At 41.3% G+C, this 27143-nt stretch overlaps 1 protein-coding gene across 1 annotated transcript in view; it reads left to right on the top strand.

The window, feature by feature from the left end:
• Positions 1-13955, top strand: part of LOC145401001 (anillin-like) — a 46508-nt gene extending 32553 nt beyond the window's left edge. Inside the window, exons 16-21 of the mRNA XM_080273358.1 lie at positions 597-726; positions 8504-8712; positions 8997-9179; positions 10296-10490; positions 12869-13041; positions 13660-13955. Coding sequence (XP_080129484.1) covers positions 597-726; positions 8504-8712; positions 8997-9179; positions 10296-10490; positions 12869-13041; positions 13660-13783 — 1014 coding nt within the window. The 3' untranslated portion in view covers positions 13784-13955. The remainder of the gene's footprint in view (positions 1-596; positions 727-8503; positions 8713-8996; positions 9180-10295; positions 10491-12868; positions 13042-13659) is intronic.
• The last annotated feature ends 13188 nt before the right edge of the window (positions 13956-27143 follow it).

Below are 27143 nucleotides of genomic sequence, written 5' to 3'. Positions count from 1 at the left end.
CATGGGGCGACAGGATCAGATGATGGATGGACAAGCAGTGAAGCCTACTCTCACCAAAGGTGAGCCTGGGATGGTTCCTCCCATCACCATTTTAATTCCTGGATGGTGAAATAAGTGGTTTGAAACCTGTTCCTAAGGGTGTCACTAAACTCACTCACTCACAGTTAAAAATGGTTTTTTGACTGTACAAAGACCTGTTAATTTCTTCACACTACAACTACCATCTGTACTACTTTATAAGGTGTAATACTCGTGTAGTATCTGTAGTAGTAAAAAAGAAACTAGAAGTTCAGATTAATTACTTGTGCTTGACCATAACAGTATGTAGGTTAAGGAGAATTGTGATTAGCATTAACACCCTCACCTGCATACTTCATATCCAAGGAGACTTGGTCTGAGTTGGATAGCCGATTCTCTGATTCTCCATACTCTTGAAACACCTGGCCCTTAAATGGAGTTTGACTTAAGTTAAACTAAGATAATGAAGTGGCACTATCTGTTTTCACAGTGCTTTATAAACTACGTCAGTCATTTTAGGTTATTTATGGATTTATTTATTAGTATTACTATGAGATGATGTATATTTTTGTTGGCAGAGACTGAAGGCAGAGGGAGCACTCGGCCAACAAAACTGGAATGGTGATGAAGAAACTTGTATGGGGTCAATCAGTGTACGCAACATCTCAGTGCCTCTGAAGCATGATTTCCTGCAGCGAGGAATGAAAGGTAGTATGACAAAAACAGAACATAGCCTACTGAAATTAAATTTTATTTTTCAGGAAGGTGGTGGTGACCATCTTTCACTTATCTGATGTAGTGCTGCCTACTCCTTCCTTCACCATTATCCTCCATTTTCTGTGTCTGCCCTCCTTTTCTTCCTGTTTCTCATATCTTTCCTGTCACTCTTTATTACTCTTCCTCCTTTTCAAGTTGGCTTTACATTGACTTACAGGTCTAATGGTTTCCTGTAAGCCCACACTTGTGCCCTACATGTCAACAAGTGGCTTGGCAGAGGGTTAGTGCCCATCTCTGTAAAACAACTAACTCAGAGACTAGCGGCCACCCCTTAAAGGATTATCGTGTCTGGGTGAAGATAGAAGTGTAAAATTAAAAGCAAAGATTGGAAGCTTGTAGAAAGCTGTCCTTGACAGGATGAAATTAACAAATGAGTGGGCTTCCTTGAAAGTTTTATATCCTGATAATTTAGTTTACTGCCATTAGTATACAGGAGGTTGTGTAGATCAGATATTCATTCTTAGATCTTTAGTGGAAAAGTTTCTAGAGAAGGGAAAGAAGTTGTATGCAGCTTTCATGGATTTGGAGAAAGCATATGACAGGGTGGATAGACAAGGATTGTGGAAAGTGTTAAGAATATATGGAGTAGATGGGAAGTTGTTGAATGCTATGAAGAGTATGTACGATGGTGCGAAGACTGCAGTGCATGTGGATGGTGAACTAAGTGAATTTTTCTCTTTGAAAGTTGGGTTGAAACAGGGATGTGTCATGTCTCCATGGTTGTTCAATCTGTACATGGATGGGGTAATAAAAGAGGTACAAGGTAGGGTAGTGGATGTTGGAGTGGCCCTGGTGAAAGAGGATAGTGTTTGGAAACTCCCTGTACTGTTGTTTGCAGATGATACTGTGTTGTTGAGTGAAGACGAAAGGGAGCTGCAAGGCTTGGTGGATGAGCTTGGGAGAGTGTGTAAGAAACGGAATCTAAAGGTGAATGTAGGGAAGAGTAAAGTGATGGTCTTTGAGAGAGGTGAAGTCAGTGAATGTACAGCGAGGCTGGATGGTGAGGAATTGGAAAATGTGAGTACGTTTAAGTACTTGGGTAGTGTGATGAGTAAGGATGGAGGTTTGGAGGGTGAAGTGCTTGAAAGGGTACAGCAGGGAAGAAAGGTTGCTGGTTCTTTGAAAGCAGTGATAAGAAACAGAGAAGTGAGCATGGAAGTGAAAAAGTTACTACAGTACATGACAGTATTGTGATACCAACTCTAACGTATGGAAGTGAAACTTGGAGGTTGTTAGGACACAAGTCAAGAGTGAGAGCAGTGGAAATGAGTTATCTAAGAGGAGCCTGTGGAGTCACATGGAGAGACAGGCTGACGAATGAGGATATAAAGGAGCGTTGTGGTGTGGATGTGGATGTGATACGAAGCATTATGAGGAACACACTGAGGTGGTTTGGCCATGTGGAGAGGATGGAGGGTGAAAGACTGACGAAGAGAGTGTATGTGAGTGAGGTGGAGGGGGGAAGAGGTAGGGGAGGCCGAGGATGAGATGGAGGGATGGGGTGGAGAGGTATATGAGAGAGGGGTGTGTGAGTTGGGAGCAGGGCAGTGAAATGGCGGAGGACAGGGTGACTTGGAGGCGATTTGTTTGTGGCCACCCCAAATGGGATTGAGGCGTCTGGCAATAGATAGATAGTATACAAGAGGCAGAAAGAATTTCTTAGGGTGGAGGGATGAGATTAAATCAAAGGGACTGAAGGTTATTCATGATTAAACAAAGGTCATAGTGGGTGTGAAGGTGCTAGGGTCATGGAACAAGGTGTGTGACTTTGTGCAGGGTGTAAAAAGGGAGTTGGTCAGAAATCTTTTCTGTGTATAGCTTTTAGTAAATGGGCTCACAAGAGCTGGAGTGGTGTTAGAGGTAGAATGCAGGGTGCAAGAAAATTTAAATGTGGTATGCAGGGATGTTCAGGCTGTTGACATTAGGGAAAATGTTTGTAACGATAGTTGATTGGAATGTGTTCAGGAATTTGCTGCATGGAAGAAATGCTGATTGCAGCAGGAGATGCAGAGGCTAGTTCTTTTGCCAGAATGAGAAGTGGAAGGAAGCAGCCTAAGGAACTGTTGTCTCTCCTGACTATGAAAGGGGCTCCTCTTTTGTGTGCTACAGTAAAAGTCTTTTCATTCCACCACCAATAATCCGATCATCCCAATCATCATCATCATCATCATCCGGACCTCCTTTCCCACCCAAGGGCAGGGCAAGGAGTAGCAATGTCCAGACAGCCCAAAATTGCCCAATCCAATGGGCCACGTTTCCATTCACTCACCACTCAAGCCCCTGGAATCCTGGCTCTATTGGTTATGCCAAAAACATTCACCACGTTCTGTAGCTTCACATATCGTATCTGACAGTCAATCCAGATGCTGCCACGTTAAAAAGGGGTGCCAAAAATCCCTGATCATGCACATCTCCTCACAAAATTCATCCAGCCAGCTCGATCTCCTGTCAGTTCCCTAGCCTCACCGACTTCCAAACCTCTCTTCCTCACACATTCATCCACCATATCTCTCCACCTTCTCCTTGGCCCACCTCGCCTCCTCCCTCCTTCGAATTCGCTCAGATATACCTTCTTCACCACTCTATTGTTATCCATTCTCTCCACATGACCATACCATCTCAGTAAACTCTCATCAATTCTGGTGTCCTCCAACTTCCTCACTCCGCATCTTTCACGAATCACATTATTTCGTATCCTATCCACCCTCTGTACTCCACATACATTCCTCAGCAGTCCCATCTCCACTGCTCTTACTCTTGACTTTTCATTTTCATGCCACACCATGGTCTCATATCCATATTTTAAAGTTGGCACTAACACTCCTTCATGTAAGCCTCGTGCAGCTGCAACACTCAAGCCTGTTTCTTATCAAGGCCTTCATTGCACCAGCTACTTTTCTTCCTTGTGTCACTCTACTTTCAACTTCTTTTGCACATTTTCCTCTCTTTTCTATCACTGTACCCAGGTATTTGAACTCTCACCAATTCGTCTCTCTCCATTCACTGTTACATTGCACTGGGAGTCACCTTCTCTCTCAATAACTATCACTACTCTTTTCTACATTTACTCTCAAGGAACGACACTTACAGATATCAGCAAAACTCTGCACTAGCCTACCAAGTTCTTGTCCGGTACTTGCAAGCAGTACTGCATCATCAGCATACAACAAATTTGAGATATTCCATCCATCACCATTCATTACCAATGCCATCCCTCTCTCCATTACTCATGTTTTCACTTCTCTCATCACCCCATCCATATATACATTGAACAACCACAGGGACATCACACAACCTTGTCACACGCCCACACTGATTGTGAACCATTCGCTTAGATGCCCACTAACCCTGACGCATGCTTCACTACCATCGTAAAAACTCTTGACGGCACCTAACAGCTTACCCTCTACACCATACATGCGCAAAACTTTCCACAATCCTTCACTGTCCACTGTGTCATATCCTTTTTCCAGATCCATGAATGCCATAAACACCTTATGGTCCTTCTCACAAGCCTTCTCTGCCATCTGTCTCACTGCAAATATTTGGTCCACACATCCTCTGCCACTCCTAAAGCCACCCTGTTCATCACTCACTAGGACTTCTGATATCTTTCTTACTTTCTCTATAACAATTCTTCCATATACCTTCCCTACCACACTCAGTAAGCTTATGCCACGATAATTCTTGCATTCACTTTGTTCACCTTTATTTTTGTACAGGGGCACAATCACAGCCTTTTTCCACTCTGCAGGCACAGTTTCACTCATCCATGCCTTCTTACATACTGTATCTCCACAAGCACTTCATTCTATTCTCTCCACTACATTTAACCATCTCTGCATACACCTCATCAACCCCAGCTGCTTTCCAATTTTTCAGCCGCTTCACAGCACTCTTCACCTGTGCGAGAGTCACGTCTCCTGGCACTGCATTCCTTCTCTGCACACCCCCAAAACCAATCATGTTTACAGCTGCTGTGCTTTCTCTATCCCCACTCATCAGGGTTTCAAAATATTCTTTCCATCTGGTCCTTACATCATCTCCATGGGTTAATAATCTACCACCTGCATCCTTCACACCATCCCATTTCTTACCGCTTTCACTTCTACATTTCCGCACCTCTTTCCAGAATAACTTTCTATTTTCAGAGTAGTTTGCATTCATTTTTCTTCCTAGATCCCAATACTCCGAATATTTCGAGGTGGTACAGAAATCCCCCTTGTGGTGGGGAGTGGAAGCAAGCAGGGAGGACAGCCCTCGCCTGCCATTTTCATTTTATACCACAGTGCCCAGTCTGATGCTTCTCCGATAATTTCACTTGATTTTCATACCAATAAGTGACTACAACAAAGTAGCACTGGCTCCCACACCTTCTACTAGTCGTGGTGGAAAGAGAACTGCTAGACAGAAGTGATAAACACAAGGCGATAACACAGTCGAGCGCGGTGAAGAACATCGGAAGATAATGGAAGACTTTGAGGCCTCAACAATCTTGAATACTGTGGCAGCTGAGGATAAATTGATGAAGTTTGTGGCGAGTGGGTGGTCGCAAGTCAGGTCAGAGAAACTACGAAACAGGCAAAATTAGAATTCTGGATAAAGCAGCGAACCGATGATTTACAGCTAAACGTGCTGAGGGCATGCCCATATTGGGTTAATGATTGTTGAGAAAGCTAAGTAGTATTGCAGAGATATGATATAAGATTCTCTGACGGATGGCCTCGCGATTTTAAGCTTCAAGGTAACTGTGCATTAACCCCTAAACTGTGGGGTTGTTTTTGCCTGACTTGCGTCTCCCTGGCATATTTGCGCTCCAACAGACTTTCTAAAAATATTCGCCAAAAATCAGTTATCAATCCTAGAATATTATAATTAAATATGCATATGGCACATACCTTCAGCTTTCTCCTGGGATGTTTGTTGAGTCTTCGTTGAGTACCGTAAGACTTGTGGAGACCTCTGAAGTTGGGTAACGAAGTCTCCACTTTACACTTCCCGACAACCCGTAATATGATTACCACAGCCTGATATTATCACTAGAAACACTATTCTATGATTCTCAAATAGTTTGGAATCCATACTCCAAAAAAAAAAAACTGTGAAAGCAATGAAAATTACGAGCGCTTATGACCTTCCCACTTGCGATCATTCGCCGCTGGTGTTCTGTCATTTGTTATTCATAAAACACTCACGGTTTATATTTCTATTACTATATAACACTTATATATATCTACAGTCTTTATCCATAAGTTTCCTTCAGTAATAGTAGTTTATTGTCACTGTAGGCATTCAATTTCTCTTTCAGTAAAATACGTAGCATTCACTTTCTCGTCCTGTATACTAGCGTTGAGAGTGAATCTGTCACTTTCACTTTCATAACTCATAGTATTCATACATGCTAGAGTGAAACTTTCACTTTCATTACTCCTAGTATATATACTCGTATTCTTATATTACTACTCATTTACATTTCTGTTTACATTTTCTACTTTATTTACAGTAATCCCTCTAATATCTGAACACCCAATATCCGAACATCCCCACTAACCGGACATAATCGTCCTGGGATCCAATATTCCCAAAATGGGCCAAAAACCGGAAAAAAAAAATCGAAAAAAATCTGACTTTTTTTTCCCTCTCGTAATTTGAAATTCCCGCCTGGCGCCGAACAGCTGTTACACCATGGTCCCTTCACCCCTTCCTTCCTCCCCCTCCCCCCTCCCCTGTCAGGGTTGCCATTTGGTATTTTTCATTACCAAGTGTGGGCCAATTTGGTAATGAAAAATTCGTTTGGTAATGAATCAGAATAATGCATTACCAAATGGATTTTTCACATGTATGAGGATACACAGGATGGAGATGGTGGATTGTTTGCTCTTTCTGATTAATCTGCTACCCTACATAGTGTGAAAATAATCAACATGGTGATAATTATAAGGAGAGTGATTACATGTTTTTCCACTTGTATATATAATTAGTGAAGAATAAATGCTAGCTTTACGAATTTGGTAATGAAAAGTTAAATTTGGTAATGAAAGTTGAGGAGATTGGTAATGTGGCCGTTGCGATCTGGCAAGTCTGTTACCCCGCCAACATCAACAGTCACAGTCTAACTCCGATCGAGAGCAGATGCTTATAGCAGTGCAAGCCATAGGTGCTTGTTTTTTGTGAATAAACTGCAATACCTCGCCACTAGAACACACAGGAATTTACAGTGTTGTGCAGTGTTAAGAAATTAGAATTTAGAGTGCAGAGGATTAACTGTGGACTGCAAACTGGCAGTTCAAACCAGTCCAGGAGCAAGGGACTTGTTAGTACCCAGAATGTTTAATATTGTATAAACTCACCTCTAAAACCTCATTTTATGGTTCTTTTGCATTTATTTCAGTCTTTTATGTCCCTTATTGGTGTGATTTGGGTCTTAAATAGGTGCAATGGATGTCCAGAGGGAGTTGTATAGGTGTTTTTCCGAGTTAGGGTCCATAAGTACAAGTCCATAAGCTGGGGCCCAATATCCGGACAGGACTACTATCCAGACCTGCCTATGGCTCTATTACGTCAGATATTGGAGGGATTACTGTATTTACATTTCTATTTTATTTACACTGTGTTTGCACTGTCACTTGTAGTAACTTATAAAACTATTTTCCACTGTTCAGTTATATTTACATTCATTGCTTTCACTTGTTGTTTACACATTATTTACATTTCCACTTGCACTGTTTTACTCACCAGATAGATCGTAGTCACTGTCTATCATTTTCATTGACAAATTAGCCAGTTCACGTTCCACAGCAGTCACTTAGCCCTTTACCTCTTTCCACACGAGGTTTATTAGGGAGTAGAGGTCACAGTGCCCTTTGCTTGGGGCTAAAAAGCGGCGGAATTGGACAGGCGCGAATCCGACGTGCTTTCACCTTGAAAGACGACAGTAAACTGAATACAGTGTGGTGGCCTGCCTAGGAAGAGTGCAATGCTGCCAATGTCAGCAGGGTGACAGCTGCTAATATATACACTATGAAATGATTGGCAAGAAATCTAGACAATACATAATCAATTAGGTAGTTCCAGGTGAATGTCAATACCACTTAGGCTTCTCCCTTCCTTTCTTATATATATTTTTATTACGAGAATAGATTATACGGCATATTTCAAGGGGAAATAAACAGAGAAAATTAGCGAACGAGTGCACATGGTGTTGTCAGGTGATAATTAGCCAATTCCAGGTGTATGGCACTATCACTTACCTTATTTCTTTCTTGTATATATTATTTGGTATAAGAATAGGGCATAGGGCTTATTTCAGTGGTTGAAATCAGTGGAAAATTCCAGGGAAGATTTACTTAGCGTAGCATGGCCGGGCAGGCGAGAGGAGAGGGTAATGGAGGGGAGGTAGGGAGGGGAGTCAAGAATGGGGAGAAATGACTAAATTGTCAACAATGGATGGGAGTACAGATGAGATTAGGAGTGCTGACTAGTGTTGGACATTGGCAGTGCTGATAGATGATACAAGCCACCACTTGAAAGCCCGGGCGAATTCAAAATAACACAGAATCACAAAAGTGATGCCCCGTGGTATGATCCCTTGCTCCCAAGCGTCATGAAAGTGACGCCCCACAGTTATATATATATATATATATATATATATATATATATAAAAAATCCAGTTAGTCATTTCACACTGCATTTTTCTTTTTCTCAGCAGGTGAGGATACTTATCATCTGATGGTGCTAGTAAAACATCGTGAGCAAGTAATATCGTCTCAGCTGCTTCAGACACCAGAGTGTGTGGTAGAAGGGGCAGTCACATTTCCCAACCTAATGGCTCTTCATCACCTCACCTCAGACTTCAACATCACACTGGAAGTTTATGCTCTTTGCACCCACAAACCACGCCACAACAACTTTAAAAAGGTAGGAATTTAATACTGTATATGTGTTAGTATTTTCTAACACAGACACTTCAGTGCTTTGTCAGCTTTTAAGTGTACAGAGATTATGACAGTGCTCTTTGAACTGTAGCTGCCAGAAGCTTGGTATTATAGCTCATGTAATTAGTCAAATATTTTTGTATGTTTATGCCCATTATATACCATTCTATAAAGGTAGAGGTAGGCAAATGGAATTAATGAAAATGTTTGATAAGCAGATGTAATGAGTGTTACAGATAAGCTTTACCGTATTAAATTGTTGCACAGGAACAAAGCCGGATGAAGCTGACTCCGCTGAAGAGGCTTCACAAGCATGATTCTCGCATGTCCTCTCCCTCAATTCAGTCGCCAGGTGGTCCCTATGCTGTTCGCACCTCAGAGTTTCAGCTGGTTGGCTTCACACACCTCAACATTTCTACACTTACTCGGAATGCCTGGACTCTAGAAAAGGTGAGAGTGGTTCACCAACACATACAAAGGTGAGGATGGTGATAAAGAATTCAGTTCAGTGAGGAGAATACTGGTCCACTCATGACCCACAGTTTCTGCTTTTCCTGTTAGAATCTTGAACACATTTGCAATCCTTTGCTTGTCATAGCATTGATTCGTTTTCCCAGGAAGGACAAGGAAAGGAGAGTAAAGGGTCTTCCCATGTCTCTTGTTCCTCCTAGAAGAATAGATCTTGGTTACGCAAGACATGTTAACGTAGATTATTATATATTTTCTAGCAGGAATAACTGGGAAAGAACCGTATATACTTGTAATATCTCCATTTCTTTAGTTCTTCCTCCAGAAACAAATCAAAGGTATGACAGTGAACTGATCTTGAATATATCTGAGAATCCCACCCCTGGCTGCAAGGAAATGGCAGCCAGGGATTTTCATTGTGCAAAGACTTGTCGGGTGTTGAGGTGGTAGTGTGATGCCTGGCTAGATTTTACAAGGAACAGGTCAGTTTGTGATAACTCTCACTCATGCTGTTTAGAAAGCATCAGACTACAGTACTGTACTCTTTTTGCTCTAGCCTAAAACTTCCATTTCTTTTTCTTGAATGCTGAACAGTAACTAGATTAACACTACAATATGATGGTAGTCACAAAAATTTGCTGTGGAATGGAAGGCCTGTTGACCCTTAGTATTGTCTGTTTCTGGCACTGAGCTGCATGAAATAAGCTGCAAAAGGATAAAATCTGGCCCAAATTAAATGAACTATAACAAAAGAGCTTTATTTGGTGTGAAAGCATGTAGGATAGGGTAGGAGGTAAGGTGAAACTTCCACTAATGAATGTACTTGGTTCATCCATTCTAGTCGTACAGCTGATTACTGTACTGTACTGGTATCTAAAGTTGATAAAATAAATTGCTCTTAAACTGCTATGTACTTTGTATTACAACAGCTGGGGCAAGCTGATTATTGTTAATATTATGATTTTCATCACAGGAAAAGATTGCAATTACTGTATTTATTTTTTTATGTATTCATTTACTCTATCAGATACGTTTATGATTATTCATTTACTTATTTTTTTGTGGTTTTGGAATTATTTTTATGTTCTTTTACCCCAGGTGCCATTTTCATCTCCGCTTGATGGCCATCTTTTGATGAATGTAAGCTGCAGTTTTGAGGGTGGGATCAGTGAGCGTGGCTTCCTTACTATGTTTGAAGATGTTGGAGGGTATGGTGCTTGGAACAGACGTTGGTGTGTCCTCAATGGCATGCATCTACGTTACTGGCGTTACCCTGATGATGAGACGAAGAAGGTATAGTTGTCCATGTATCTGTGTACCAGACATACTCTGAACCTAACATTGTGGTGCTGGAGAGGGATACCTTCATGTGGTGACATAGATATAACATTACTGCCTCGTTATACCCCCCCCCCCCAATTCCTTCCCTGTCCACCAAGAGGGTGATACTGAAGTGCAGGAAAAGGGCATCTTTGGTTGTCTGTCCACTGGGTTCATATCCAGTTTAACAAAGCCACAACAGCAACAACAACTAGAAGTTTAAGCGTGTACTACTGTAACTGTGTTAGATGAAATGCTGGTATGTCTTGGTCAGTATGGTATATTTAGATATATTTAGAACCATTAATAATAATATGTTCAAGTACAGCATAGTTAGCGCTCGCATAATGCACGATCCTTTAGCGCGAAACTCACATAACACGGGAGGTGCCATTTTGTGCCCAAGATATGTTAATGCAGGAAAAAAAAAAAAAAAGATACTGGTATAACTTCGTCAGAGGAAGCGGCTCATTTTTTTACAGGACCTGACTCTGGTGACGAACAGACGTGGCCGGAGGCCCCAATTTATGTTTCAAAGTCATACTATGCTGCCTACGATAGATATAACATGACACGAGGCATAAAATTACTGTTGGGAATCACACAATGTGGCAGGTGACAGACAGAGCACAGACTGCATCAGCTAAAAAATGAGACTGTAAACATCACATGCAGTAAGGTGAGGTGGTGGGAGGTGTGATTGAGGGCAAATGACAGCACGCAGACAGTGAGCTAAGCAGGGGGCGGGGGAGGGGAGGAGAGGGAGGGAGACAAGTGGGGGTGAGGGAGGGTGGGGGGAAAGGAGAGAGGCAAGAACTACTACCACCACCACCCCGTCTGTCATTCTCTTACTCACTCATTTACTTCACTCACTCTCTCTCTCTCTCTCTGTCCCCCCTCTTCTCCTCCCATCCCCAATCCCTCCCTCCCTTGTCCCTCCTCCATCCCCTGCCATGCCAGTGATTGTTTGTTGGAAATATACTCAAAAACCATTGGTTGTATTGAAATTCCAAAAACACACACACACACACACACACACACACACACACACACACAGAACCTTGTGAAATTCTGCACCTCAACATATGCTTTGTTCTTGCTCGTTGTTTTTAAAATTTTGCACTGGGATGTTGGGAAGTTATTTGAAGCTATTTCTACCCATGAACAATATTATTGTCATTGCATTTTTGCCATTTTACTCATCAGTTTTGTGTTTTTATTAGCTTATCTTATAGTGTAGACATCAGCTAAGATGATGGTATACAATTTATACCATTAATAACCAATTTCCGAGGACAAATTTGGCAGTGGAAATTTTTTTCTTTGTGCCCAGGCAGAAACAGCCATGGGGGAATGGAGGAGAGATGGGATGGAGGGAAGACTGGGATAGTGGTGTATACCACCACATGTGTTCTGACATGCTCGTTTCAAACCTACGGCCCCAAAAGGTGAACCTGGGGCTGGCTTTGGTATCATGAAACCCTTTAACGTGTAAACGTATGGCCCTATAAAGCGGAATTCTCATAAAGTGGGAGCTTCAGGGTACAATATTCCTGCGTTATGTGAGCAGTCACTGTACTGTGTTTCATTTAAATGATATTTAGTACAAAACCAGTGGGAAAGTGTTCAGGATGGGTGGATAACACTGGTGGTGGGAGGAGGTAAAAAGGTTGGTTAGGAATGAGGTAGATGGATAAAACAGAGGCCAAAAAATACCTGTACAGTATTTACATTTTCTTCAACCATGCATCCGAATGCAGAAAGTTTTTTTTTTTTTCCCAGTAAGTTTCTTTTAGAGTCAGACACTATTTTACCTTCATTTCAGCTTACCATTTCTCCCATCCAGTTGAACTTATTATCTGCATAGTTTTGCTTAACTACATTTCAATAGTGGTCAGGAATACAGCTGTTCAGTGAATGAATTAGTCATCACCATCATCCTGTCCCAATATCTCACATTTTCACAAGATCGGGATTATGGAATGAAATAGAACCTACTATGGTTACCCTGTTAACTGGGTGGAGACACACAAACGCAACATCCACCCAGGAACCAAACCTCCACACTCTTCCCCGTGCCTCGCCATGTGAGACACTGTCATCCGCAAGGGAACATCAGTTCACTGCAGGGGTAGTTGCTTGCCTGGGGTTGATGGGGTCTGGTTCAGCCAGCCAGACAGGTTGATCAACAACCACAACATGAGATTGGGAGAACTAGGTCACACTGTTGCTTTCAGTTTGATAAGAATCAGTTGCATCATATATGGACAGAAAGCAGACGTGGGAAGTAGATGGATACTTGCATCAGAGAAAAGATTCTTGCACTTTAAGAATTTATAATCGTATTTCAGGAGGCAACAGGAGAGCTGGATCTACGATCCTGTACTACACGACGTGTTGAACTTGTATCCAGAGATATTTGTGCTCGCCAACATACTTTCAACTTGACTTTTGTGAGGCCAGCTCATCCTAGGGATGTCACTAATCTGGTTCAGGAAGTCAAAGGATCATCCCTAGTTACTAGGTAAATATGTGTTGTTACAAATGTCACTCTTGTTTTACCCCCTTTGTGGGGATCTGAGACAGGACAGTAATAAGCTAGCCTCCCCATATACTTTATGTTGAAGAAACACACATTATATGTGGCTGTGTGTCCTAAGTTTTTAATGCTGTAGCCAAGAATCGAACCCAGGACTCTATGTAGGAGCCAAGCACTGTGCCACTGTACTATGGGATGATAAAAGCTAAGCCTTGGGTTACCCAAATTCTATGAATAACTAGGTAAGTCTATTATTGGAGATAATTTTTCAACCTGAACCTACATAACATATTTCAGAATCATCTGGATTTTTGCTTAACCCTACACAGCATAGCTGTTTTAATCTATCCTAGTGAGTACAAGCACCATCCTGTATGTTGGAGAAACACACATTATTAATGAAGATAATTCTCAAAGGACGTCTTCACTGTCTAGGACAATGTAAAAATGGGTTGGGTTTGGGCTTACATTTTTTATTATTATTATTACAAAAGTAGTAGTATTTTTGTGTGTGTAGATTACAGTATCAGCAAATGCAATTTTCATGCATCTCTTTAGTCATATCTAGAACCAAGAGTGTAATGTGTTCTTTACCCATTTCAGGATACTCATGTCAGCAGACAGTAAAGACGAGAGAATTCTTTGGTGCAGCAAGCTGAACAAAGCACTTGCCAACATTCGTGCCTGGGATCCTGATGCCTTAGGTCCAGAGGATTTTCAGGTGTAGGTACTTTCCACGATATATAATATTAAGTGTATAGTTCATGAATGAACTTCATGTAGTTTGCCATAACTATAACTTCTTTGTGATTGTGATTATTTTGGAGTGTTTTATGATTTTATCTTTGCACTAAATGAATGATCTGGGCCACTTTTTAACTTGTATATCTCATAGCAGTTTAGCTGGTCAGGTTTTAAGTACAGTAAGAATGAGAGGCCAGTGATACCCCCTCCCCCTTTTTTCCCCAAGTATATATATATATATATATATATATATATATATATATATATATATATAATATTTTATTCCCTGAAGGTTCATTTTGACTACATTTTTAATGTGAATATAGAGTTGGGTACTTGGAGAGAAGAATGTACTTAGAACATTTCTTTAAACATCTTGATTTGTTTTACATGATTTACTGTATAATACCAGTACTACTAGCTGTTCACTTATGCATCAAAACAGTGTACTGTATTTTACAAGTGAGTAATGTGCAGTATGTATGGTATAATATATTCATTTTGATCATTTTACTAATGTTTTACTGGTAGATTTATAGACTTAAATGTGCATCTACAAATTGCCACTATCTTTATGTGAATGACTGCAGCATTTTTATATTGGCGTGTCTGAGTTGGTTCTTTCAGGTTAGGATACCAAGCCTCTCGGAACTTCATATTTAGGTAACTTATTGTTGTATGGAATATGTTTAGTACCAACTCATATTGTCAAATGCTGGTGTTTATAGAAATTTACTGTGATAATAGTATTGCAGGTCATAAATATATGCTGCCTTATTGGCATAATGCTGCCATACCATCAGCAGATTTGAATGACACAAATAAAGCTGATTATACTCATTGTTTGATAAAATCTCGATATCTTGTGATCCCCCATAATAAAAAAAAAAAAAAATGAAAAATCTTTAGTACAGTCTGTGGTATGGTGCCTCATATATTCAACAGAGTTTATGTATTTTTAGAGCTACTAGGCAAGTGGATTACAGTGTAGAGGTTTACTAACATATCACCACTATGTTTAACAAACTCACAAACAGTGTATACAGATAGTCATTCCTGTTTCTCAATGATAAAGAGCATCTTAACCCCTTCAGCCTGATAATTTTCTCCTGAGCTAAATTAAAGGGTCTTGTAATAGCCAGAATAAAATACATGACATCCTCATACTGAGGGGGTTAATATTTTGTTCATTATTAAAATTTTAAAATGATAAAAATACAGCAAAGTATTAGAGTACTGTATTCTCGGATTGAGTTTGCAATGTTGTACATTAAGGTACATTCCAGACGAGTTTTTAATATTGTGTATGAAGGATATGAGAGTATACAGTGAAGATTTATATAATTTTTTTTTTCTTCACTAGTGCTGTACACTCGGAAGCACTAATTTCTCCCCCCCTAGTAGCCGGAGTCGCGGCCAGTGAGAGACCAGGCATTCGAACACCCCACACCCACATCCCCTCCCCCAACTCCAGTGGCAAATGTTGTTGGACAAATGTGGAACGGCCAAAGCTGGTGATCTTACAATGTCATGATTGTTTTTATAGAGAATCAGAACCAGTAGGTGTAAGTATATAAAGGTATTTAATGTGTATTACTGTGCTGTTATCCACAACATATGAAAAAGGAACGAAAATGAAAGAAGACCTACATTGTATTATGTGTTATTGTCTGTAATAGTTACGTCCTATATTATAATGTTACAAATAAGTATAGTATAATGAACAGCATCTGTTGAAAGATATGATGTCTTTTCTCACACATTCTCATTCCCACCACCACCACCACCACCACCCTTCTCTCTGGGTTTATTATCAACCAAACACCTCTCTTATCCTCCTGTCCCCCACTCCCACGCTTAGTTAACCAACATAAAGATATTGATGAAATGATCCGTCAGGTATTGATCATATTAATATTAGCATACACCTCAGTATTAAGCACCAACAAATCAGTAACATACAATACTTCGATAAACCTGCCAACTATTTCATCTTGTAAGCTGTTACGTGACATATGCACTGCAAGTTTGACCTTGTTACAGGGACATACTGCTGTTTATTGCTAACACAGGTTATGGGTGTTTTTGGACGTCCATCAATTCATATTAACGTGACAATTTAAGCCTCACATTTAAACATATAAGGTTTATATTTCTGTCACTACCGTATTAACCAAACGAATCAGGGATCGGTTCTGACGAACCACAAACTCTCTGCTTCAACGAAAATATTTCGACCTCTCGTCACAACAGTGACAAAATGTCACAATGTATACGACTGAATGTGGGTCAGTCGTCTACATAATGACATTGTGTCACTGTTGTCACAGGAGGTCGGAATATTTTCGTAAAAGCAGAGAGTTTGTGGTTCGTCAGAACCGATCCCTTATTCGTTTCGTCCATCCATTAATGACAGGAACATAAATCTTAAGTGTTTTAATGTAAGGCTTAAATTGCCACGTTAATATGAATTCATGGGCGTCCAAAACCACACACAACCTGTGTTAAAGTAAAACAACCGTATGTCCTTGTATCACAAGGTCCAACTTGCGGTGAGTATGTCATGTAACAGCTTACAACAAGATGAAATAGTCGGCAGGTATATCGAAGCATTGTATGTTATTGATTTGTTGGTGCTTAATACAGAGGTGTATTATAGTAATAATATGATCAATACCTGACGGATCATTTCATCACTATCTTTGTTTACGTTGGTTAATAATGGGTGTGACTGGTGGACGAGAGGATAAAAGAGGCGTTTGGTGGAGACAGGAATCGAGAGAGATGGGTGGTGGTGGTGGTGGCGGCGGGAGTGAGAATGTGTGAGAAAAGACATCATATATTTCAACAGATGCTGTTCACAACACTATACTTATTTGTAACATTATAAAATAGGACATAAGTATTATAGACAATAACACATGGCACACTGTAGAGGAAAGGCGCGAAAATGAAAGAAGACCTACAGTGTGCCATGTGTTATTGTCTATAATACTTATGTCCTATTTTATAATGTTACAAATAAGTATAGTGTTGTGAACAGCATCTGTTGAAATATATGATGTCTTTTCTCACACATTCTCACTCCCGCCACCACCACCCATCTTTCTCGATTCCTGTCTCCACCAAACGCCTCTCTTATCCTCTCGTCCACCAGTCACACCCATTATTAACCAACGTAAACAAAGATAGTGATGAAATGATCCGTCAGGTATTGATCATATTATTACTATAATACACCTCTGTATTAAGCATCAACAAATCAATAACATACAATGCTTCGGTATACCTGCCGACTATTTCATCTTGTTGTAAGCTGTTACGTGACATACTCACCGCAAGTTGGACCTTGTGATACAAGGACATACGGTTGTTTTACTTTAACACAGGTTGTGTGTGGTTTTGGACGCCCATGAATTCATATTAACATGGCAATTTAAGCCTTACATTATAAACACTTAAGATTTATGTTCCTGTCATTAATGGATGGACGAAACGAATAAGGGATCGGTTCTGACGAACCACAAACTCTCTGCTTTTACGAAAATATTCCGACCTCCTGTGACAACAGTGACACAATGTCATTATGTAGACGACTGACCCACATTCAGTCGTATACATTGTGACATTTTGTCACTGTTGTGACGAGAGGTCGAAATATTTTCGTTGAAGCAGAGAGTTTGTGGTTCGTCAGAACCGATCCCTGATTCGTTTGGTTAATACGGTAGTGACAGAAATATAAACCTTATATGTTTATAATGTGAGGCTTAAATTGTCACGTTAATATGAATTGATGGACGTCCAAAAACACCCATAACCTGTGTTAGCAATAAACAGCAGTATGTCCCTGTAACAAGGTCAAACTTGCAGTGCATATGTCACGTAACAGCTTACAAGATGAAATAGTTGGCAGGTTTATCGAAGTATTGTATGTTACTGATTTGTTGGTGCTTAATACTGAGGTGTATGCTAATATTAATATGATCAATACCTGACGGATCATTTCATCAATATCTTTATGTTGGTTAACTAAGCGTGGGAGTGGGGGACAGGAGGATAAGAGAGGTGTTTGGTTGATATAAACCCAGAGAGAAGGGTGGTGGTGGTGGTGGTGGGAATGAGAATGTGTGAGAAAAGACATCATATCTTTCAACAGATGCTGTTCATTATACTATACTTATTTGTAACATTATAATATAGGACGTAACTATTACAGACAATAACACATAATACAATGTAGGTCTTCTTTCATTTTCGTTCCTTTTTCATATGTTGTGGATAACAGCACAGTAATACACATTAAATACCTTTATATACTTACACCTACTGGTTCTGATTCTCTATAAAAACAATCATGACATTGTAAGATCACCAGCTTTGGCCGTTCCACATTTGTCCAACAACATTTGCCACTGGAGTTGGGGGAGGGGATGTGGGTGTGGGGTGTTCGAACGCCTGGTCTCTCACTGGCCGCGACTCCGGCTACTAGGGGGGGAGAAATTAGTGCTTCCGAGTGTACATACAGTACATAATGTTATCTTTTTTAATTATTATATATGCCTTTGTAAAATATCTTCCATTATCCTGTCTCACTTAAATAAATATTATATTGTAAAGATGTTGATGTATTTGTGTCCATCATATATAAAAGATAATTCAAATATTTCATTAAAAAAAAAAAAACTTGCAGGAGGAGGAGAATGAAGAGGATAAATGGTGTTCAAGGAAAGGGAGAAGGTTGAAAAGGGGGAGGAGGAGGATGGGAAAAGGATGGGGGAAAGGAAGGAGAATGAGGGATGGGATAAGGCAGAGGAGAAAGGAAGAGGAGGAGGAGGAAAGAGAGGAGAATGAGGGATGGAAGAGAAAAGGGAGGTTGATGAATATGACGTGGCTGGCTGTATGTTGCTGTTGGCTGCATGTTGTTACTGGCTGCTGCTGGTCACTGGCTACTAATGCAAATGGATGCTGCTTCTGACTGCTGTGTGCTGCTACTGATCACTTGTTGCTGTTGGCTGCTTGCTACTTCTGTTGGCTACTAACTGCTGCTGCTGCTTCTGTTTCCTGCTACTGCTGGCTGGTGATTAATACTGTTGGCTGCTTCCTGCTAGATGCTGACTACTGCTGTTGCTGCCTGCTTGTTGGTGTTCGTTGCTTGCTACTGTGGACTTCATCCTGCTGGTTGCTTGCTGCAGGCTGCTGCTGCTTGTTTTTGGCTGCTTATAGCCTGTCTGATATAGCTGCAGCTGTTGCTGGCAGCTTGCTGGTGATGGCTATATGCTGCTGTCTATTAATGTCCATTCCTACCCATCCACCTTCCTACTTTACCTACCCATTTACCTATTTATATACTTACCCACCATCTACCATACCCATTTACTTACCCATTCTGCCTGTTTACTGCCCTACATTACCATCAACCAATTTTCCTACCCACCTACCTAGTTTACTACCCATTTACCTACTTACCATCTACCCATTTATATACCCATCTGCCTGTTTACTGTCCTTCATTACCATCAGCCAATTTTCCTACTCATCTGCTTTAACCATTAACCCATTTACCCTCCTACATCTACATCTACCTGCTTACTTAACCCATCTACCTATTTCCCTTCCTAGCATTTACCTATTGATCTTTCTGCCTACTCACTGACCAATTTGTCAGTTTACCTTGCTGCGTATATATCTACCTATTAACCTCACCACCTATTCATCAACTATCTCTTTCCCTTTTGTCTACCAGTCTACCTATATACTGTCCTACCTACAAATCTGTCTACTTAACCATCATGCCTCATCACCACCACACCACATGGTCCTCCCTTCTCCCTCACCCCATTCATGCTAATCTCTCCACCAGCACCACTACAACAAGACACTACCTAAAACTGCCAACTGTCCATGCTGAATGCTGAGTTGTAGCAACAGATTAACACCATAAACTGATGCTAGTCAAGAAGAAGTGCTGTTGAAAGAATGTACAGCTGAAGTATTGTCTTTTTGTCACTGACCTATGTGTAATAAGTTTCAAAAGGACCAAAATCTTGACCAGGCTAGAGTAAATGGAGAGTAACATCATCACACACAAAAGTCTCCCTTTTCAATCTCCCCCACCCTCTCACCACCACGACCATCAGTCACATACACAGTAACCACATTTCATTACTGCACTACAACTGCCGAATGTCCTCACTGCTTAATAATGAGAACACTCGGATAGTATGTGCTCTTTTTTATTTTAGTTATGTAGATCAGAGATCACATACTTCATATTTGTTTCTCTTCTGCCTTTTAAAATTTTCCATGCCTGCTTTCTAACATTTTTTTTTTTTTTTTTTTTTTTTTACCAACTGCTTTGTACATGGGGGAGTTCCTTCCTCCTTTCTATATCCTTTTCTCTTACATGTTGGTTTGATCCTAGTGACAGAATCAGATAATGCTATGGCCTTACATTTCCATTGCGCTAATTTTCTGCAACCTGACGTTCAAGTGGAATGACAGTATCTTAACCCCTTAAACGCGGCCGTGAACAGTCGACCCCCCCCCCGAGTGGCGGGGTTGTATCGCGGTCTGAGTACCTGTAGGAAAATATTAGCCAAAAATCAGAGATTAACCCTAGAACATTATACTTGGTAGGGCAGATAGTACTTACATTCAGCTTTCTTCACAGACAGGTGTTGAGCCTTTGTGGACTACCCAAGGACTTGTGGAGACTTGCAAAGTTGGGTAACCAAATCTTCACTTTCACACCTCCAGCAACCCGGTTTCCCCTCTACCACAGCCTCATTCTGTCACAGTAAACTTTATACTACAACGTAAAGGTAGTTTGGATTCCGTATTTGTACAATAAGTACTGAAAATATGGCTAAAATCAACGGAGCGTACAGCCAACATGCACCGCGGCGGAGGTCTTCCCGTCACTCAACAAACATTTCCATTTTCACAGCTAAAAACATGTATACTACATTATTTTCAATCATATTACTTCCCAAAAGATCACCACGGCGCGCTTTTTATTCTGCCTTACGCCCGCCACTTTATTCTCGTTCCTGTCGGCCGCTTGCACTGACTCGGAAGAGCTAGAACTCACCATAATGTCACTTTGAAAGCCTGCGGTAAACTGACGCTAAACAGGGGCAAACCGTGAGAAAAAAAGCTAGTGTTACAACTGGGGAAACAAGCGTTTCCTAGTAGCATAAACTGCTTGTGAGAGGAGAGCGCAGATTTACAGTTCTGAGCACTCAGAGCGCTGCCATGTATCACAGCCAGGCTGGCCGGGCCATGGTGGGGGGGGGGGGACGGGGGAAAAACGCGATACTTGGCAACAACGGAGGTCAGTAGTACAAAGGTAAAGTATGCTAATTGTAGCTAAAGGGTGGTGGTACTGATAGACAATACCAGCTGGAGCCTGCTTGCCCCCGGTTATTCAAAATTTACTAGAATCGCAAACGCGATGATCCGCCGTTATGTCCTTTTCGCCGAGCGTCGCAAATGCGACGATCCGCGTTTAAAGGGTTAAGGCAAGTTAGCATTAAATGAGCTTACCACCATCACACACTATCCTCACTCCCATACTTTCCCTCTCCCCTATCCCTCCCAACCACCAGCACCAACACCACCATTACCACTGTAGCCGCTGCCAGAGTTAATTCAACAATCAGGAGGAATTATAAAAACCCAGAGAAGGGGATGAGAGGGCTTAACCACACCATCCATATCACATCCCCTTTCTCACATAATTGTAAAGAATCTTGGTCGGTAATTATGATTTAAAAAGTTACCATTACGGTCGAATATACTCTCCACCTTAACCTGGCCAATTTTTTTCCTTTCACAACTCATTTCACATAGCTCAGAGCCAGAATAAGAGAATACTGTAGTTCGACATGTGGGCGAGTTACAGTAGTATGTAGGAGGACTACTGGGCCTTGGCAAGAGGCTGTGAAGCCTATGCCCAAAGCTGAGAGAGAGAGAGAGAGAAAAAAAAAAAAACGTGACTAGCTTCATACTATACCCTATTTGACTGACCTGTGCACCTGAGATTATAAAGTTTTATAAAATAATGAGTCACTTTTGATGTTAATTATCCACCCACAATGTTCACCTATGTCTGCATGTTACACTATAATACATGCCTGCATTTACCTCAATGACATTATCAGTGGCCAATCAGTAGCCATGAATCAAATACACCCTACTCGCAGCATACATCTCAGGAGCACAGGTCAGTCAAATAGGGTATAATGATAATCTATTGCTTCAACTCATCATTCAAGATGGAGAGGTGGTAATTTTAGGTGTAAATTTGTTCTGATGGAACTGGGCTACTCAATGTGCATAAGGGATTAGCTACAGCAGTCCCGACATGTGATTACGAAGTATCCAAGTCAATAGTTACGATAAAGAGGTCACCATAATCATTGACTAGAGTTGGTTTGTCTTCATCTAACAGGACTGGGTCACTCACAACCTGAAAAGTAAGTTGTGGTTGCATTAAATTAGATGAGCCTTAGATATGCTGTAGGAATGAGTGTCCTTTTCAAACCTACCCTCCAGTCTGAATACACCTGGCCATCTAAAAGTAGAAAGACGTTAGGGATCATTGTATTGTGGATCGTTGTGCTTTTCGTAGTTGTCACTATGTGTCTGACTGGCTGTTTGAAGTACTGGGTGGTCCATATATAACATTCCTCTTCCACACCACCAACTAGGTGAATTCTCGTGTTGCAAGGACGACTTAGTGTTATCAATGTCTATCTTGCATCAAGTATTCATTTCCCTACTCCCACTAACACATCCATGTCCACACCAGCATACTGAGCCGTCCCTGCAACACATAGTGCCAAGAAAGTTTCTGACACAGAACAACACCATTTATTATTAAGGGCACTTGGTAGACTATATGGTAGTTGTATGGGAGAGGTTAAGTGTATACAGCCTACGGCAGCTTAATACTATACTGGTAGTTGTTGTAACTCCAGGTTCATCTGAAACGTGAACTGCGGCTATAGTTGTCCTTCAACTATCCACCATCCTCTTTTCATGAGAGGAGCAGGGTGGCTCAGTGATTAGAGTGCTGGACTCGAGATCACAAGGTTGAGAGTTCGTGCCCCACCCAGGTAGTTGCCTTCACTGGGAGGGGTAGCGCTCTCCTGTAACCCTAGCAGGGTTATATGATCTATCTGGGTCTAGCTCGGGGGAATAATCCTAAAATCCCTCTATTCGAGGGAGGGGGGGTCAGCATTACTTTCATATTGTAAAAAATGGCCCTATGCTTATTAAACTAAATATGCATGAGCTAAAATGTGTAAATAAAACCAACTAACGGCTTATTATAAGCTGTCATCAAGGTTTGAAAAGCCTGCTCGATTTCAACACGTTTTAATACCGTACTGTGGAACTTAACCATTTCATTACTGTGTTGATGTCACCAAATCAGGAAATTTCAATCAGTTGCTTTTAAAGCAAAGTTTAAACTATCTATCTATTGCCAGACGCCTTAATCCTGTAAGGGGTGGCCACAAACAAATTGCCTCCATGTTGCCCTGTCCCCCGCCATTTCACTGCCCTGCTCCCAGGTCACACCCCCCTCTCTGATATACCTCTCCACTCCATCCCTCCATCTCATCCTTGGCCTCCCTCTCCCTCTTCCCCCCTCCACCTCACTCACATACACTCTCCTCATCAGCCTCTCACTCTCCATCCTCTCCACATGGCCAAACCACCTCAATGTGTTTCTCCTAACACTTCCTAGCACATCCACACCACAATGCTCCTTCACTTCCTCATTTGTCAGTCTGTCTCTCCATGTGGCTCCACATGCTCCTCTAAAATAACTCATTTCCACTGCTCTCACTCTTGACTTCTGTCCCTCCAACAAAGTCCAAGCTTCACTTCCATATGCTAGAGTTGGTACACATTGTTGTCATGTAATAACTTTTTCATTTCTATACTCACTCCCCTGTTTCTTATCACTGCTTTCAAGGAACCAGCAACCTTCCTTCTTTTGTACCCTTTCAAGCACTTCACCCTCTAAACTTCCATCCTTACTCATCACACTATCCAAATACTTAAATGCACTCACATTTTCCATTTCCTCCTCATCCAACCTCACTGTACATTCACTGACTTCACTTATCTCAAAGACCATCACTTTACTCTTCCTTACATTTACCTTTAGGTTAAGTTTCTTACACACTCTCTTAAACTCATCCACCAAGCCCTGCAGGTCCCTTTCATCTTCAGTTAACAACAAAGTATCATCTGCAAACAACAGTACAGTGAGTTTCCAAACACTGCCCTCTCTCACTAGGGCAGCTCCAACATCCACTGCCCTACCTTGTATCTCTTTTATAACACCATCCATATACAGACTGAACAACCATGGAGACATGACACATCCTTGTTTTAATCCAACTTAAAACAGAAAAATTCACTCAGTTCACTATCCACACACACTACAGCCTTAGAACCCTCATACATACTCTTCAGGGCATTCAACAACTTCCCATCTACTCCATATATTCTTAATACTTTCCACAATCCTTGTCTATCCACCCTGTCATATGCTTTCTCCAAATCCATGAAGACTGCATACAACTTCTTTTCCTTCTCTAGATACACTTCCATGCAAGATCTAAGAATGACTATCTGATCTACACAATCTCTTCCCTTCCTAAAACCTCCGTGTTCTTCTCCAACTAATTTCCCTGTTATATCTCAAACTCTGTCAATAAGTATCCTACCATATACTTTTCCTAATACACTAAGAAGATAAATGCCACTATGATTATCACATACGTACCTGCACTTCTTTTTCCCCTTTTCCTTTGTACAAGGGAATAATTATACCTGACTTCCAATCCTCCAAGACTCTACCCTCCTCCCAGATCAATCTGCACATCTTCCACATCCATTCTACTACTATCTCTCCCCCATGCTTCTGCATTTCACCACAAACTCCATCAATTCCTAGGGCTTTCCCCATTTTAACTTTCTTCCTTGCTTCTGCAATTTCTATTCTACTGATTTCTTCCTCTCTTCTCACATCCCTCCATCTCCCAGCCAATTGGGAATGGTTGGGAGACAAGAACATAATTTGGAGCACTGTTGTTTAAAGGGATGGTAGGTGACAGGGCGGAGTAGAATATCAGTTCATTTCAGTTCAGTCGGTATGCAAGAGTACTGCCTTTGCAACAGCACTCCCTGATGTGTTCTTATTCTTTACAGATCAGCTCATTGAAACATATGTCATTTGAACCGCGCTTCCTTTTTCTATCTTCTATTGTTTTGTTGTTATTGTCTTCATTGCTTTCTTTTTAACCATATTCATTTTTGTCTTCTAATTTGTTTCTTTAATAATTTTCTCTCTCTTTTTCAAAATATTATATAGGACTTCCTTCTCCTCTCCCAGATTTTCTTTCTGAAATAAAAATTGACCAATTACTTCTATCTCCCCTTCATTATACAGTTGTTGCAGTTCTACAGCTTTTATCCTTTCATTAATAATTTTTGGACATCTTAAAAGAAAATGTTTTAAGTCTTCATATTCATGTCCAAATAACTTGCATGCTTCTTCCCCATCAGTATGTCTTCTCATGTCATTTAATGGTAAAGTCCCAATTCTTGCCTTATACAATGTGTTCAATGAAGGTCTACTGTCATTTATCTGTTCTTCTATTTTCTTTTTCCATCTCTCATATATTTCTAAACTCGATTTACTATTATCTTCTTCTCTCCATTTTCTTCTTCCTACTTCCTTGTCTTCTCTTTAATTTCTTTTTTCTCCATTCTACTCAACTCCAACTGTTTTAGTTTCATATTGTTTATGTATGCTTCTGTAACCCTCATCCACTTACTACTAACATCCTCTTTCATTTCTCTTAAAATCCTTTTTAGTACCTCTTTTTCACCTACTTTTAAATTATTCATAAACTGTAACCTCCCATTTATTAGTTTAATCTTCATTAATGAATTTCCTATTTCACCTCTCAATGTACATACTGGTGCTCTTTTTGTTGCTCCCATTATCTGTCTGTACACTCCATTTTCTATTCTTTGTAACATTTGTATCTGACTCTGCCATATTTACTATACTGCTTCAATATAGCACTGCTGGTATTACTATATTTTTCCAGTACTGTAGGTCTTACCAATTATCATTCCATTACAGCTCTTGGCTATCAAGGAGTATTATTCACTAATTTATGGGCCTTTGTGATCATTCCATTCTTTTGCTATCTAAATAAATTCCTTTTGTTTTCTAAATAAATTCCCCATTGCTGGAGTTTGTGCTTGCGTGGGAACTCTACCCGCCAAGCGAAGCTCCTACGCGCGCCACCGGTCCGCACCTGGGGCTTGGTGGGCAGTCTGATTCAGGCTGCGCTACTGATAGGATGGGCCCATGCCTGGACCTCTTACAATAAATCTCAAGCTGGCCTCACTGTTTCTATCTCCCTCCTGGTCCTCACCCCAACATGGTGCAGTGGAGTTCTACGGGTGACCCAGGGGCAGCACCACCAGCGTCCAAGCAGGCGAACCAAGAGTCAGTGGACTGGTTCTGCCCCATGGTGCCGGAAGACCAAGTGCACAGCAACATGTACAATGTGCCACCACCCCAGCTATGACTTCCAGGGATTAGGGCAGCCTACCAGCCACTATACCCAGCCCTACACCCAGAAGCACTAGCACCACTTGCAACTCCCAGAAAGGCTACCATGGGACTATCGCCATCTCAAGGTGTGGACCTGCAGCGTCGAATGCTACAGCAGTGGCAGTACGTTACGTAAGATTGCTGTGTGATCCTGAGGTGCAGCAATGCGTGGACGCACAGGTGGTGAAGCATAGATTCGAGGCCATGTGCACAGAGGCCGTCAGAGTGGTGAGAAGCGTGGTGGTGGGCCCCAGGTGCACTGTGGAAGCATGGATGAACTTCTTCACATACAGCAGGAGCCCAAAGATAACGTGTGTTCATATGTGGTAAAATGCAGAGCCAAGGCGGTAAGAATATGATTCTAGGTGCCCCCAGTGTTCTGTAAATCTCAATGATTTCATGCTATCGAAAAAGCTTGTGATGGGGCTGAGCAACCTCAGTATGAAAACAGAAGTGCTGTGGCAACTTCCAGTGTTGCGATCTGTGGAAGAAATCACAAACACCTGTGAAGTGTTCGAATCGACGGAGAAAACAGTCGGAAAGCGCGGCCAGAGTGGTGTGGCAGATGCTTCTGTGAGTGATGAGGAGGAAACGGAAGCAGCCAGCGCCACTCAGTTGCTGCAGTCAGATGCAGGGCCACCCCAGCCTCGTGCCACTCCCCCACCATCAAAAGGCTGCCGGAGGTGCGGTG

The sequence above is a fragment of the Coenobita brevimanus genome, chromosome 54 (assembly GCF_032717465.1).
Source record: "Coenobita brevimanus isolate Jiangsu-jjx chromosome 54, ASM3271746v2, whole genome shotgun sequence".
Lineage (NCBI taxonomy): Eukaryota > Metazoa > Arthropoda > Malacostraca > Decapoda > Coenobitidae > Coenobita > Coenobita brevimanus.
This window is presented reverse-complemented; position numbering and strand designations above follow the sequence as displayed.